Source organism: Plasmodium malariae, assembly GCF_900090045.1.
Source record: "Plasmodium malariae genome assembly, chromosome: 13".
Lineage (NCBI taxonomy): Eukaryota > Apicomplexa > Aconoidasida > Haemosporida > Plasmodiidae > Plasmodium > Plasmodium malariae.
The window spans coordinates 1861400-1876883 of record NC_041787.1 but is presented as its reverse complement, the minus strand read 5'-3'; the positions used below and the strand labels follow the sequence as shown (position 1 = coordinate 1876883).

General features: G+C 28.0%; 4 protein-coding genes across 4 annotated transcripts; 2 read left to right on the top strand and 2 right to left on the bottom strand.

Moving 5' to 3' along the window:
- Positions 1-3263: 3263 nt before the first annotated feature.
- On the top strand, positions 3264-4636 carry ACT2 (actin II, putative; the record flags this gene model as incomplete). The annotated part of the gene is made up of 2 exons (XM_029007456.1): positions 3264-3711; positions 3954-4636. The coding sequence occupies 2 exons, from the start codon at positions 3264-3266 to the stop codon at positions 4634-4636; spliced, it is 1131 nt and encodes a 376-aa protein (XP_028863844.1).
- Positions 4637-5822: 1186 nt separating this feature from the next.
- DHS (deoxyhypusine synthase, putative) lies at positions 5823-7157 on the bottom strand (the record flags this gene model as incomplete). Its single annotated transcript, XM_029007455.1, has 1 exon — positions 5823-7157. The coding sequence occupies one exon, from the start codon at positions 7155-7157 to the stop codon at positions 5823-5825; it is 1335 nt and encodes a 444-aa protein (XP_028863843.1).
- A 1678-nt stretch (positions 7158-8835) lies between these two features.
- On the top strand, positions 8836-12414 carry PmUG01_13045700 (AAA family ATPase, putative; the record flags this gene model as incomplete). Its single annotated transcript, XM_029007453.1, has 1 exon — positions 8836-12414. The coding sequence occupies one exon, from the start codon at positions 8836-8838 to the stop codon at positions 12412-12414; it is 3579 nt and encodes a 1192-aa protein (XP_028863842.1).
- Positions 12415-13182: 768 nt separating this feature from the next.
- Positions 13183-15189, bottom strand: NMT (glycylpeptide N-tetradecanoyltransferase, putative; the record flags this gene model as incomplete). Its single annotated transcript, XM_029007452.1, has 4 exons — positions 13183-14229; positions 14486-14530; positions 14769-14891; positions 15175-15189. The coding sequence occupies 4 exons, from the start codon at positions 15187-15189 to the stop codon at positions 13183-13185; spliced, it is 1230 nt and encodes a 409-aa protein (XP_028863841.1).
- Positions 15190-15484: the final 295 nt, after the last annotated feature.

Sequence of the window (15484 nt, the reverse complement as noted above, 5' to 3'; positions counted from 1 at the left end):
AAAATGAACTAAAATAAAAATGAAATAAAATAAAAATGAAATAAAATAAAAATGAACTAAAATAAAAATGAAATAAAATAAAGATACAAACTAAAAATCAAAACAAAAACAAAATAAAAATAAAAATAAAAACAAAATAAAAATAAAAACAAAATAAAAATAAAAACAAAATAAAAATAAAAACAAAATAAAAATAAAAACAAAATAAAAATAAAAACAAAATAAAAATAAAAACAAAATAAAAATAAAAAGATGGTACAGTGCCATATTCCATTCAATAGCAATCCATTAAATATTATAAGCTTCTTGGTAGGAAGTTACTACGTATTTTATGATTTTTTTACATGGCTTTTTTTTCTTTTAAATAATATTGGTTTAAATATGCATATTATATGTATATATGTATATATTTACATTTGGGCATGGATAATGCGTACTTAAAAAACGGGCTAAAAGAGTTAAGAAATTTTATGTTTTCAAAATTGACACATTTTCTAGAGATAAAAAATACTATTATTTTTTTCCCCTTTTAAATTCTTAGAAAACCAATCTTTAATTTTGGACAAAAAAATTTATTTCATATATTTCTGTCGAATTATGCAAGCTCTCCTAGTCAAGCATGTTATAAAAAAAAATAAAAAAAAAAAAATAAAACACCATTTTTTAATACATTTTGGAAGAAAAGCACTTTATATAAATAATTAAAAAAACAGAAAACATAATTTTTTGAATTCTCAAAATTTTAAATATAAATAGAATATATGACAGTTAAGAGGGAACAATTAAAATAGAACAAATGAAGCGGAAAAAAAAAAAAAAAAAAATTTATGTAGGGTTATGAAAAATTATAAAAAGGAAAATTAACACATTGTTCTTATGTAGAAAAATATTGGGTAGAGTAAATATTACGGCTCAGTAATATATGTGGTATTTTTATAAGCATTTTACCAAAAAAAAAAAAAAAAGAAAAAAGTAAAAATATACATTTTTGTATTTATATAAACATGCAAATAAATCTTTATACATTGACATCTTTTTACACGCCAATTTTACATCATTGTCACATAAAAAAAAAAAATGTGTATCTTTTTAAAACACACATATTTTAAAAATACAAATATGTGCAGAGAAAAAAATAAACATGTACAAAAAAAAAAAAATATTTATTTACATATGTACGCATATATACATATGTATATACGCATTTAAGGTACACATCCATTTGCCTGTTAATCTTGATGCGTATTAACTTACTACAAAATGGTATAATTATTTAGCAAGTGTATTTCTAATGTGTCTTATGCATTTTTTAGCAATGTCCAATTTACCAAATATTGTATAGAGATGTTTTAAAAAAAAAATGAATTATAAAAAAAAAAAAAAATTACAGAATCTATAGCTTCTTCCATACACACATATTTTTAAGCCTAACTTCGTTGAAATGATAAATTCTCCTTTCTTTTTCTTTTAAATACAAAAAATAAAGCTTCTAGTTTCTGCAGTTTTTTTTTATCTTACGAAATGCTCTTATAATTTATTTTGATATGTACACGTATGTGTACAAAACACACTTGCATACATACCTATAAAACGCATACATAATCATTACCATTTATTTATACACATAAAAATAAGCTTATTCCCCTCTATTTCCTTTTTTATTTTTCAGGCGCTTTTTATTTCTTTATTACATTAATTATTATTCACTATTTTTCTCCTTGTTTTATATATATACATTTAATATTTTAACAAAATTAAAAAGATCCTTTTTTTTTATTAGTACTTTTCCACGTAAAAAAAAGAAAAGGAAGAAGAAAAGTACAACACGCATAACAACATATATTTACATTCATATACGAACATAAATACAATGAGAATATTTCCGCGTATATAGGATGTAGAGCATATAAACAAAAAATCACGACGATTTTATTATGTAAATACTGTGTTATACTGTGTTATACTGTGTTATACTATGTTATACTATGTTATACTGTGTTATACTGTGTTAAACTGTGTTATACTATGTTATACTGTGTTATACTGTGTTAAACTGTGTTAAACTGTGTTATACTGTGTTATAATATGTTACACTATGCTTCACTATATTACCTTATACCACATTATGTTACACCGCATTATATTACGTTATATTTAATTTTTTTTTTTTATTAATGCTTATAATAAGCTTTAACGCAATTTTAAGAGAAAACTTGGGGTCAAATGCTTCGATACTATACTGACTATTATTTTTAATTTTTTTTTTTCTTTTTTGGTTCAATGAAAGTTCTATTATTCCTAATAGTTATATTTTTAATTTATTAGTGTTGATATTTTTTAAATTTACATGAGTTGAATAGTAAAGGAGTTTACACGTGCGCATGTATGTACGTACGCTTGTACACGGATACGTATATTAAATGTACATTATATAAATAAGCCGACGTCGTTCTTTAAATTTTATTTTTCGAAGAAAAAAAAGAAAAGTATTTTAGGGTTTCACTGTAATATTTTGATTTAGTTAGAGGAAAAAATATAAATACTAATTAGAGAATAAAATATAGGGGTAATACAATAAGGAAAATAAAATAAATTAATTCGCTGAGTGTGAAAAAATAAAAAAAAAGATAAAGATATTAATGCGGATTTGTTTTGCAGGTATATGCATGTATGCACTTATGTATGTGCCTACGTATACATGTGCCCATGTACGTATGTACATACGTGTACTCATATTTGTACGGATGACATATATTTAAAATTTTCCTCATTATACATCAACAGACAAGCATTTTTCATTAAGCACATAAGAAAGGAAGTTAAGTAGTTAATCATCTAAGAAGATAAGAATATATCCCTTTATATAATAAATTAAAGGAAAAAAGCAAGGTATAGTTAACTAACGTACTTATTTTTTTTTTTTTCCAGCTTGTTAGTAACTTCATCAGCATTGTGTAGTAATTTGTGTATGTCTGAAATGAGAAAAACGTAGAGCGTTCCTGTAGGGCATAATGTACATATAAATACATATGTACGCACAATTGTTTATATGTAAAAATGTATGTTCGCCCATTGTTCATTGAACAGAGCTATGGAACTCTATGCATGTGCAACATGTTTATGCACGTGAAGTTTAGTGCACTCCCATATACGCTAAATGTATATGTGTTATTATACGTATATCTGTATTTATGTACATCCATATACTCATGTATAACTATATATGCGTATATACATGTTTATGCATTTCTTTTCATTCTCAGATGACAGAGGAGGCTGTAGCTTTAGTAGTAGATAATGGGAGCGGGATGGTGAAATCTGGACTAGCTGGGGATGATGCACCTAAGTGTGTGTTCCCTTCAATTGTTGGACGACCAAAAATGCCAAATATTATGGTAGGAATGGAACAAAAGGAATGTTATGTAGGAGATGAAGCACAAAATAAAAGAGGGATACTAACTCTAAAATATCCAATAGAACATGGTATTGTAACCAATTGGGATGATATGGAAAAAATATGGCATCATACTTTTTATAATGAATTACGAGTATCTCCTGAAGAACATCCTGTTTTATTAACAGAAGCTCCTTTAAACCCCAAAACAAATAGAGAAAGAATGACACAAATTATGTTTGAATCGTTCGATGTTCCAGCCATGTATGTTAGTATACAAGCTATCTTATCCATATACGCTTCTGGAAGAACAACAGGTAATGGAATAAAGCCGTAAAACGAGGAAACAGCGAAAGGGTGAAAGGGGCAAAAGTGCTCAAGTATATATATATATATATATATATATATATATATATATACATGCACATGCTATTATTTACGCATCCTATTATGTGCACATCCTATTATGCGCATATATGCGTATAGCGGCAGTTATGCCTGTTCCCCTAATTGCGCAAACAGTTTTTAAATAATTTTTTTTTTTTTTTTTTCCCCTTAGGAATTGTTCTGGATAGCGGTGATGGTGTTAGTCATACAGTACCGATTTATGAGGGGTACGTATTACCCCATGCCATAAATAGGATTGATATGGCTGGACGAGATTTGACATATCATATGATGAAATTATTTACAGAAAGAGGACACACATTTACAACAACAGCAGAAAGAGAAATAGTTCGTGATATAAAAGAAAAATTATGTTATATTGCATTAGATTATGAAGAAGAATTAAAAAGGTCCGAAGAACATTCAGATCAAATTGAAGAGATTTATGAACTACCTGATGGAAATTTAATAACAGTAGGTAGCGAAAGATTCCGTTGTCCAGAAGCATTATTTAATCCTACATTAATTGGAAGAGAATGCCCAGGTTTACATATCACAGCTTATCAAAGTATAATGAAATGTGATATAGATATAAGAAAAGAATTATATAATAATATAGTACTAAGTGGTGGTACAACTATGTATAATAACATAGGTGAAAGATTAACTAAAGAAATGACCAATTTAGCACCGTCATCGATGAGAATAAAGGTTATTGCACCTCCTGAAAGGAAATATTCTGTGTGGATTGGAGGCTCTATATTGTCTTCTCTTTCAACATTTCAGCAAATGTGGATAACAAAAGAGGAATATGAAGAATCAGGACCAACCATAGTTCATAGGAAATGCTTTTAAGGGAAGAGGTGATCATGGGTATAAATGCAGCATTATGCTTACGGGTGTAAATGCACCATTATGTGCATGTGTTATTGTGTAGACTTCTACACGGTTTATTAAGGCAAAATTAAGGACCAAATCAGAAGTAGGCAATAAATAATACATAATAAATAATTAACGCCTTAAAATTTTTTAATATTCATGTCATAAGTTTTTAAAGTTTCGTCTATGTGCAGTAAGCAAGTATGTTTACACATATGCAAATGTATACACATATATATATGCACGTATGGAGTGATATATTTAAATTTTCCTCTTCGATCTGAAAAACGTCAAGTTTATTTAATTCCGTCATTATGCTATTACACTGTTATTATGTCAACCATTTTTATGCCTTAAGTGTTTCTCATTTATGTATATCACTGAACAGCTATTTTCATTTGAGTTTCATTTTTTTTTTTTTTTTTTTTTTTTTTTTGACATTCGCGAACAAATATTATTCCTATTTATGAAACATATTTGTTTAAAGACTATCTATTTTTGGTAATTTACTAAATAAATTTGTTTTTCAATATCCAATTGATTAGAAAAAAATTTGTTATTTCGATCCTTCCTTTTGCTCGTAAAGAAGTATTTTTGCATAAACACTTACACGTGTGCGTGTGCCATTTGCTCATAAAAAGAAAAGTGTACAACTGTGCTGAGGCGTATAATACGTGTATGTAATATGTATATATATATATATATATATATAAATATTTATGTATGTAAATATATTTACTTATATATCCGCACATTTGTGCTTGCGGCGTTTCGCCTTACGCGTTCATATTTTTTTTAAGAAAATTTTCAAGTGACCTCTAATTTTCCATTTATACACGAAGCAGTAATTCGAGGACCAGGTCACGACAAATCACAAAGCTGAGTATTTTACGAATAAGTAGTTAATATCTTCATAAATAATAAATAAAAAAGAAGCAATGGTTAAAGCAAAATTTTTTTTTTTCTTTTTTCATAAAGGTGTATAATAAAAAATTAAAAATAAACACATAATTCAAAAAAAAAAAAAAGAAAAAAAAAAAAGAAATTTGCGGAATAATGCCGCAATTTACCGCTTTTCCATTCTTCACCTATTATTAGCTGTTTTTTTCTATTATTTTCTTCAGCCCCTTTGTCCTATACATTTTTGAACGTTCAGGATGTCTCATGCACATTTCACCCTTTTTTCCCCTTTCTGCTTTCTTGTCTGATCGTACATGTAAAATGTATTTAGAACCATTAGGGGGAATAGAATAGTTGCGTCTCCAAAAATCTTAATATGATTACTTGCTTGTGCTGACTTAATTTTCCCCCATGATAAAGCTTCCGTTGTATTAGCTCCACTATCACTACCATCATACTCATTAGCTGTATTAACATAAACAGCAAAATCAGCTCCATTTCTCATCAAATTTGCGTTACATACATGATGTTTTGGTAATCCTCCACCAAGAATTATAATTCCTGATTTCTTACAGTTTAATGCAAGAGAATTAATTTTTTTTATATCTTTTACTATATCTAAAATTAAATTATTTTTTATTTTTTTCCCATAATTATGAAAAAATAAATTATCCCCTAAAGAACCATCTGTTAAACCAGGGCAAAATACTGGAATTTTATTTTTATAGCACCAATATATTAGAGAGCTTTCATCATTTATTTCTTTACCTAATATACGTATGAATTCAGATGGGCTTAAATAAAACATATCACTCTCCCCTTCGTCCTCTTCTTCCTCTTCATTATCCGGTTTCCATCCATTGGTGTTGTATGTTGTAGTAGACACAAATCCGTTATTACTATCCTCTTTTTCCTTTTTTTTTCTTTTTTCAAATTTTTTTAAAAAAATTTCTTCATTTTTTGCATTTTGTTCATGTAACATTTTATTTAATAAAGGCTGTAACCAATCTTCAAAATTGCAATAATTTTCATTTGGTACAATTAAATTTCCTATTCTGTTCCATCCTTTTTTTCTTAATTTCTTTCCATTTAAATTAAAGTCCCCTATATAAGTTTTGGAAAAACATTTTATTATATCTTCTTCTATACCTCCAGCAGTTGTAACAACAACATCTATGAAATTATTTTTCGCTAGGTACACAAAAATTTCACGTAAACCACTTGAAATCATATTAGATGTAAAGGACAACCAAATCATACATTCTTTTTTATTATTATATGTATATATATTCTCACTACTTGTATTTTCCTCCCTATTCGTATATTTAAAATATAGCATTTTATTTATTTCATCAATACCTATACCCAAGTTAGTAGCTTGAAAACCCATATACTTGTACTGATTAATAAATTCGTGCATATTAACCTCTTCATCGAAATTTATACCTCTGACTGTATCTGTGTTTTCGGGGATCATTGTAGATTTTATAAACACAGAACATTTAGCATCGTCTATGTTAGTTTGATCATCGCTGTATTCCCCGCTATCACTTTCGCTCTTTATTTTGTTCAATTCTTTAAAGGAACCTTCCTCCATCCGTGCTGCAGTAGCGGGTGTGGATGCACGAACGGCTACGTGTCGTGGCTCTGTGCCTACGCGCGCATAAACATGTACATATATATATATATATATACAAGTATTAATATAAATAAATATACAAGTATTAATATAAATAAATATACCCGTATTAATATAAATAAATATACCCGTATTAATATAAATAAATATACCCGTATTAATATAAATAAATATACCCGTATTAATATAAATAAATATACCCGTATTCATATAAATAAATATACCCGTATTCATATAATAATATACCGTATTCATAATAATATACCCGTATTCATATAAATAAATATACCCGTATTCATATAAATAAATATACCCGTATTCATATAAATAAATATACCCGTATTCATATAAATAAATATACATGTATTAATATAAATAAATATACAAGTATTAATATAAATAAGTATACAAGTTTTAATATAATATATGTCTGTATTTTACTCTACAAGTATGTTAAGTCCCATTTGTCAACACTTTCTGAACTGTTCATAAAATTACCGTAGAAATTTTTTCTTCTTATCCTTGTCAGTAGTGCATAGCTATGGCACATATTTTTTCAGTAAATTCATGGAATTAAAATGGTAAAGCGGTCGAGGGGGATTTACGTATAATATATTTATAATGTTTTGCACTATTTTTGATAGTGCAGAACATTATTCTTAAATATTACAAAACAATAATTTAAATTTACAAAATAATTTTATTTTTTTCCTACTTTTGCCTGTTTTTTGTGTACATTCGATTTATTATACATTTTATATATAGATAAATTGTATTTGTAAATCGCGTTCATTTTATTTTGTGCCATGAGATTGTACGTAACTAAGCAACATGTATGTAAATTTACATACGTGCATATAAGTATACATAATATACGTATGTACAATACATGTTCTTATGTAAGCTCGTGCGGAGCCCCTCAAACTAGTATCATAAGCAAATTGTTTTAAGAACACGAGAATATTCCGTTTTCCTTTCAAATTGGCATTATTTTTAATTGGTACATTTAAAATTTTATTTGCTTTATATATATATACGTACATATATATATATATATATATAAATTTACTTATCTTTCTTTATTTTTTTTCCACATTTGTTTTGAGGTTTTCTTAGTTATCCTAGTATTTACAGTTATTGTAGTGTTTACTGGTGTATTTTAATGTACTACGGGCATTTATACACATATAGCATGTAATGCGCATAGGAATGTGTATGTGTATGAATACTGCGCGCTTATAAAAAGATAACTGGAGTTACGAGTCAACAAAAATAAATAAATTAATTAATTCTCGTATATATTTGTAATTCTTTAAATATGCTGAACAAAGTCATGACCAGATAATTGAAAAATTGTGTGCGCATATATGGGCATATGTACATATATATATATATGTATATGTATATGTATATATATATATATATGTATATATATATGTATATGTATATGTATATAAGAGTATATATATATGCAGATTTCACAGGAAGAGGCCGCTTATTTTTGTCGCCGAACTCACGATTTCTCTTTTGCCCCTCTACATGACTGCTCTTACTGCTGGAGGAACAACGAAAAGGCAAGGAGAACCCGGCTAAGAGCAACACAAAAATATGGTATACTATCCTATGGGCAATTACAATGCATATAAATTTTTACCTATACGATGAGGAAGAAGAAGAGGTAAATATAGCTAGCAATTTTAACGTATACTGTTCTAATGATTTACTAAAGGTATGTAAATTAAACAAAGATGATAATGCTGTAATAATATGCTATAGTAGGAACGAACAGAATGAAGAAAAATCTTCATATGTTTGTTGTTGTTTTAAAAATTATGGCGACCTACACATGAAGAGGAAACTGGAACATAATGGTATATATACGAATAGATATGTGTTAAAAAGTTTATATTATGATCATCCTAATATAATTAAAAAAGGGAGTAATAAAAATGGAAAACCTGTTAATCTTAATGTAGATATAAAAAAAGTAGGGTTATATACACCTATTAAAGAAATTAAATTAAACGTAAGGGAAATGTTTAATGAGTCATATGAATATTTAAAAGAATTTTATTATTCTGAAAATTCTACCATGTTACAAACCTTTTGGATGAATATAAAAAATAAAAATATGGAAAAATATATAAATCTCTCTTTATTAAATACTTGCTTATTTACACATAATTTTCTTAAAATATCGATATTAGGGGTACATACATACTTATCCGTTGAACAACTGACGGTTCATAATGAAAAAAAAAAAAAAAAAAAAAATTCCCTAAACAAAATTTCGTTAGATCATAATTTTTATGTACCCTTCGTAAGTGAAAATACAAAAATTGTTATACTACCATATGAGGAAGGAGGTGTGGAAAGTAACACACTGAGCATTGCCGAAATAAATAGGAATGATGCTAGTAAATCTGGTGTCAAAAAAGGGAACAATAAAAATACGAACGAAGGTAGTGAGAATGTCAATGGGAAGCTCGACTTGCAACCCGATGGACGGTCATCTAGGTATAGTAACAACGGAGCGCATTCCAACGAGTGTAAAAATATGAAGAAGAGCAAAAGGGAGACGAATTGCCTAAAAAAGAAGATGGGGTTAAACAAAATAGGAGGATATAGCAAAATTAAAGAGGATATATATTATTACATACTATTGCCTTTAATATATAAAAATATTTATGACGAATATAACATCGATTTTAACAGAGGAATATTATTACATGGACCCCCAGGATGTGGAAAGACATTTATTGCATTAGCAATTAAAGAAGAATTATCATTACTAAGAAATAAACTGAATGGTGCAAAATTAAAAAAGAAAATGGATTATATGGGAAATTTAAAACATGGTATACCGAACCAGAAGGATGTACAAAAATATGAAAATGAGAAAAAAAAAATGCTAGATATGACTTTTAATGATGATATAATATTGCCAGAAATGGAAATATTGAAAAGCACTGATTTAATTGATACTAATAATAGCGGAATAAAAATTAATGAATTATTTTTAAGGTGTTATAAAAGATATATGGAAGAAAAAAAATGCTCTATTATTTTTATTGATGAAATAGAAATTTTATGTGAAAAAAGAGAAGAAACAAATATTAATTTATATACATCTACACTACTTAACAATATAGATGGTATTAAAAAATACGCATATACTATTTTAATAGGAGCAACGAATTATATTAATAAAATCGATTTAGCCTTAAGAAGAAGTGGAAGATTTGATAAAGACATGGAAATAAATATACCCAATTTAAAAGATAGAATATCCATTTTTAAAAAAAGGTTAGCTAAAATTAATCATGATATTAGTGCAAAAAAAATTAAACTTTTAGCAGATATGTGTCAGTCTTTCACCTGCTCAGATATTAATGCCTTGATAAATATTTCCATGTACATAAATTTGAAGCAAAACAAAGTTATTTCTCGTAAAATATTCAGTAAGTGTGTAAAGTGGTCTCCAGTTAGGGCACAGGACACTCAGCCAATGCGCAACACCGATAAAGAGGAAAGCATAATGGAAAAAAGGGAAAGTGGATCTAAGGGTACAAAAGTGGGTGAAAGGGGTCGAGATGAAGCCCCAAAGATGGACCAAAAAGGTATGGGTGAAACTGCAAAGGTGGAATCAAAAGAACCTCCTAATGGGGGATTTGCAAAGAAAGAAGGAATCTGTGACAAGATAAATTATGAAACACCCCTTAAGCCCAAATCTACTAAATGGACTAAAGAACCGAGCTTTTTATTAAAATATAGACATTTAGTGAAAGGTTTAAAGTATGTAAAACCTTCAGGGATGAAGGAATTATATGTGGATATTCCCAAAACTAGAATAAAAGATATTGGAGGTTATAAATTTGTGAAGAGATGTATTAAAGAGTGCTTAATATACCCAAAAAAATATAAAAATATATATGAAAAATATAATATACAAAGTCCTAAGGGCATATTATTATATGGACCCCCTGGATGTTCAAAAACTCTATTTGCTAAAGCAGTAGCTAGTGAAATAAATATGAATTTTATAAGTGTTAAAGGTCCAGAAATATTTTCTAAATATGTAGGAGAATCTGAAAAAGCAATTAGAAATATATTTAAAAAAGCTAGGGAAAATAATCCTTGTGTAATTTTTTTTGATGAAATTGATTCCATTGCAGTAAGTAGAAATGTAAATCAGAATTTTGTTTCTAATAGAGTTCTTTGTCAGTTATTAAACGAAATTGATGGTATATCCAATCGAGTCGATGTCATCATTTTAGCAGCTACCAATAGGCCCGATTTTATTGATCCTGCACTGTTAAGGCCAGGAAGATTCGACAGAATTATTTACGTGCCTTTGCCTAATTACACCTCCAGGTTGTCCATCTTAAAAAAGACTCTAAAATTTTACAAAATTAACAATATCATCGGTCAGGGTCAGGAGGGCGTAACGTTAGCGGCAGAGGAAGTAGAGGAAACAGAAGAAGCAAAAGAAAAAAACGACAAAATTGAAGAAAAAATACATGCCTCTACTGTTACCAATCAGAAGGCTATAAAACAAGCAGAAAACATTAACAGGGGTCAACTAAACTCTCACGGTGTGTCAAAAAATTTGGAAAAAATAAGAAATAGCAATTACAATATGAGCAATGAAAAACATTATTTTGAATGTAATACTAATACTTACAATCTTATTCCTACTAGACAGGAAGAAGCTGAAGAAAAGCTAATCTACAAAGAATTTGAGGACAGTATGAGTCAGCTCAAACGTCAAGAAAGAAAATACTCTTACCGTTTGGGGTATAATTCGGAAGGGGTAGTAAACCAAAATGCACGAGATGAGCAGAACAAAAAAGAAAGGAGCCGAAATAATAATGCAAAAAGAACAGGTAAAATAAATAATGTATGTGCGAACGATAGTAATTTCTTGCAACTGTGCCATTTTCTGGCTAAAAAAACAAAGAAATATAGTGGAGCGGAAATTGTAAATATATGTAGAGAGGCATCTATATGCGCACTAAGAGAAACCTTGAAAAAATATAAAAATGAAAAGCACATGAAAGAAGATTTTTTTTCAATCAAAAATAATAATCATAATAGTAATAATATTGTCGGTTTAAGAAAAGGGCATTTTGTGAAGGTTTTGAAAAAGATTAAACCTCAGACCAGCGACGAGCTTTTAAATTTCTATAAAAATTACGCCAGAGGGAGAAATTAAAACTGTGAAAAGAGAAATTTTTAATTCGTAATTTTTAATTTTTAACTTTTATTTCTTGATTTTTAATTTTTAACTTTTATTTCTTGATTTTTAATTTTTAGTTTGTATTTTTTTTTTTCATTTTTTTTTTGCATTTTTTTTTAGCAATTTTTTTTTAGCATTTTTTATTAAGCATTTTTTATTCATTATTTTTAATTTTTAATTTTTTTTCTCTTTGTTTTGTTTTATCTCCTTTTCTTTTTTTCTCTTTTCCCCTGTCACCTTTCAAACTTCGTTTGTTATAAAATTTTATGGTGTTATTCAAAACTTCTAAAAAAGTTTTATTAGTCCTCAAAATTTTAAGAAAAAAATAATATTTAATAACTTGTGATATTATATTGCAAACAAATGAACATGGGTATCCCCCCATTATTGTATCCATATACATGCGTACGAATGTACACAATTGTACGCACGTATATATACAAACATATATATATATATATATATATACATATTAAAACACATACACGCATGGGTCCGGGTATTTGCACATTTCTCAAGCAGGGTAGCACAGACTTGTCCATTCTGCTTGCCCTTCCATGAGAACAACTAACAACTACGGTAGGAATTTGCACTTATTGAATTTTTTATTTTTTGTTTATAAAATTTTCACTTATGAAATCTCTTATAGGTATAAATATGTTTCACGTGTAACGTCCTATAAGACAATATATATATATATATACAAGATACAATCCCTTTGCACTATTTTATTGCCGCCCCTTTTCACAGCAGAACAATGCCAACGTTGGAGGGACTAAAAGCCGCACATTTCCAGTTGTAGAGATAATATTTTAAAGTACCATCCCCTTCTCCAAATTTCAAGTCCTCAAATACAGATTTATTATGCATAACTTCTAGTGCATTAAAAACATCAAAATTATTTTTTTTTGCTAAAACGATTGCATCTTGCATTAAATTTTTAAATGTAGTTGTAGTACTAATATTGTAAAAAGAGTAAGCAGCATTTAATATATTATATTTTTCATTTCCCAACACTTGTGATGGTAATGAATAAAAGGATATAACATCTTTAATTTCTCCACCTTCCTCATTAACATATGTATATATAACCTTATCAATTGGTAAAAACCAATGAGCAACTTCTTCTTTGGTAAATACTGCATATATATTAAACTGTTCTAAATAACTACTTAACAGTTTCTGTAATCCTTCAACATCTTTTTTTTTCATTAATCTCATATTCTTTAAATTTAATATATCATCTACCCTATATAATTTGATAGCTCTACTCATAGTTAATCTAGGATTTAAAGAAGAAAAACCTATTTCAATTAATTTTTTTACATTTATTGATCTATGATAATATCTAGCATCACTTATAGGCTTAGGTAAATAAACACCTGCCGTATAAATAGCTTGCCAAATATTTTCTAAATTAATTCTTCTTGTTATTTCTTTAATTAAAACTGGTGCTAATCTTTTCGACCTTAAACTTTTATGAACACATAAAAAATTCACTTCAGCCATTTTTACAATTTTTGAGTTAATACATATATCTGTTGGAATTGCACTTATAAAACCTATTAATTTATTTGTGCCATCATATTTTACTCCTATATGCCAAGTTTTTAAATAGTTAGGCGATGTTAAAGCCCATAATAAAAATTCAGAAGAATAATTAAATCTAAACACATTATCATCATCTTCTACATAATTATCAGTTAATAATGTATAAATATCACTACGGTCTTTTTCATTCTTTACATCACACACATACCATGAGTACCCCGTAGGTAACTTGTACTCTTCCTACAAGTACACATGTTAAAAATAAGGGGGGAACCATTCGAGCATGTATGTGCATGGGGGTACACAAATAAAGGGAAATGAATGTACACATATATATACAAGCACATGCACAAATATATATTAGCGCACCAATATACGTACCCATGTGCATGCCCATATGAATACCCTTACACATACACACACATATACAATGTTATTGTTATGGGTACATATTTACAAGTGCTGAAATTTTTGCAGAAAAAAAATTATATCTTACTTTTCGAACATCTTCCACCTTACTATTTACGAATGGCTCATTAACCTGAAAAAGTCGCGCATCAAAAATATGTCCGCTGGTTTCCTATCCTGTGCATGTGAAACATAAATACATTCTTTCACATATGTATAACCATGCACACGAGCAAATACATACCCACATACATGCGCACAAATATATACTCACGTACACTCCCACGTGCACACCCACGTACATATGCACGTTCATATATATGGCAACATTTTCATTTGCAAAAATGTTCTTGTAGTTTTCATGTTTTTACGGATTCGTTAAACTCTTCATTTATTTTGGGAACAGGTTGGGTGCACCAAAACTTGTAGTCGATTTTTATTTTATCTTTTGCATTCTTGATCAATTGATATATATCTCTTCCAGCAAATTCTTTCTAATTTTTGGGAAAAAAAAAAGCAATGCACGCATGTGAGTCTATTCATATAGGTAGCTACTCGTACATACGCAAGTACATACATATGCAAAAACTTAAGTATATGTATATGAAACATTCGTACATATATATATATATATATATATATATGTATATATATGTATATATAAATTTGCAAATGTTCAAGTGCATGATTCAATAATATATATTTATTTCATTTTTCAAAAGGTTATTTCACTATGTAGTCATTTTATGGCATATTTCTCTCCTTTTTTTTTTTTACATTATCATCGTTCATTGTTTAATTATACGTACGGCTGACTTTTTTTTTTTTTTTTTTTTAAACAGTAATCTTTAGGCTTCGAAAATTCCTGGCAGCATTTATGTACTATGCATATACATATGTATATATGTATATACATATAAATACATATATCTATGTATGTATGTTTGTATGTTTACATGTATGTTTTTATATTTGCAAGTAGATATGCAAGTATGTATATATATATATATATATATATATGCTAATTTAAAAAAGATTAGCTAGTATGGATAACCTAAAGGCGTAACTAAAATTAGTTAGGCAAGTT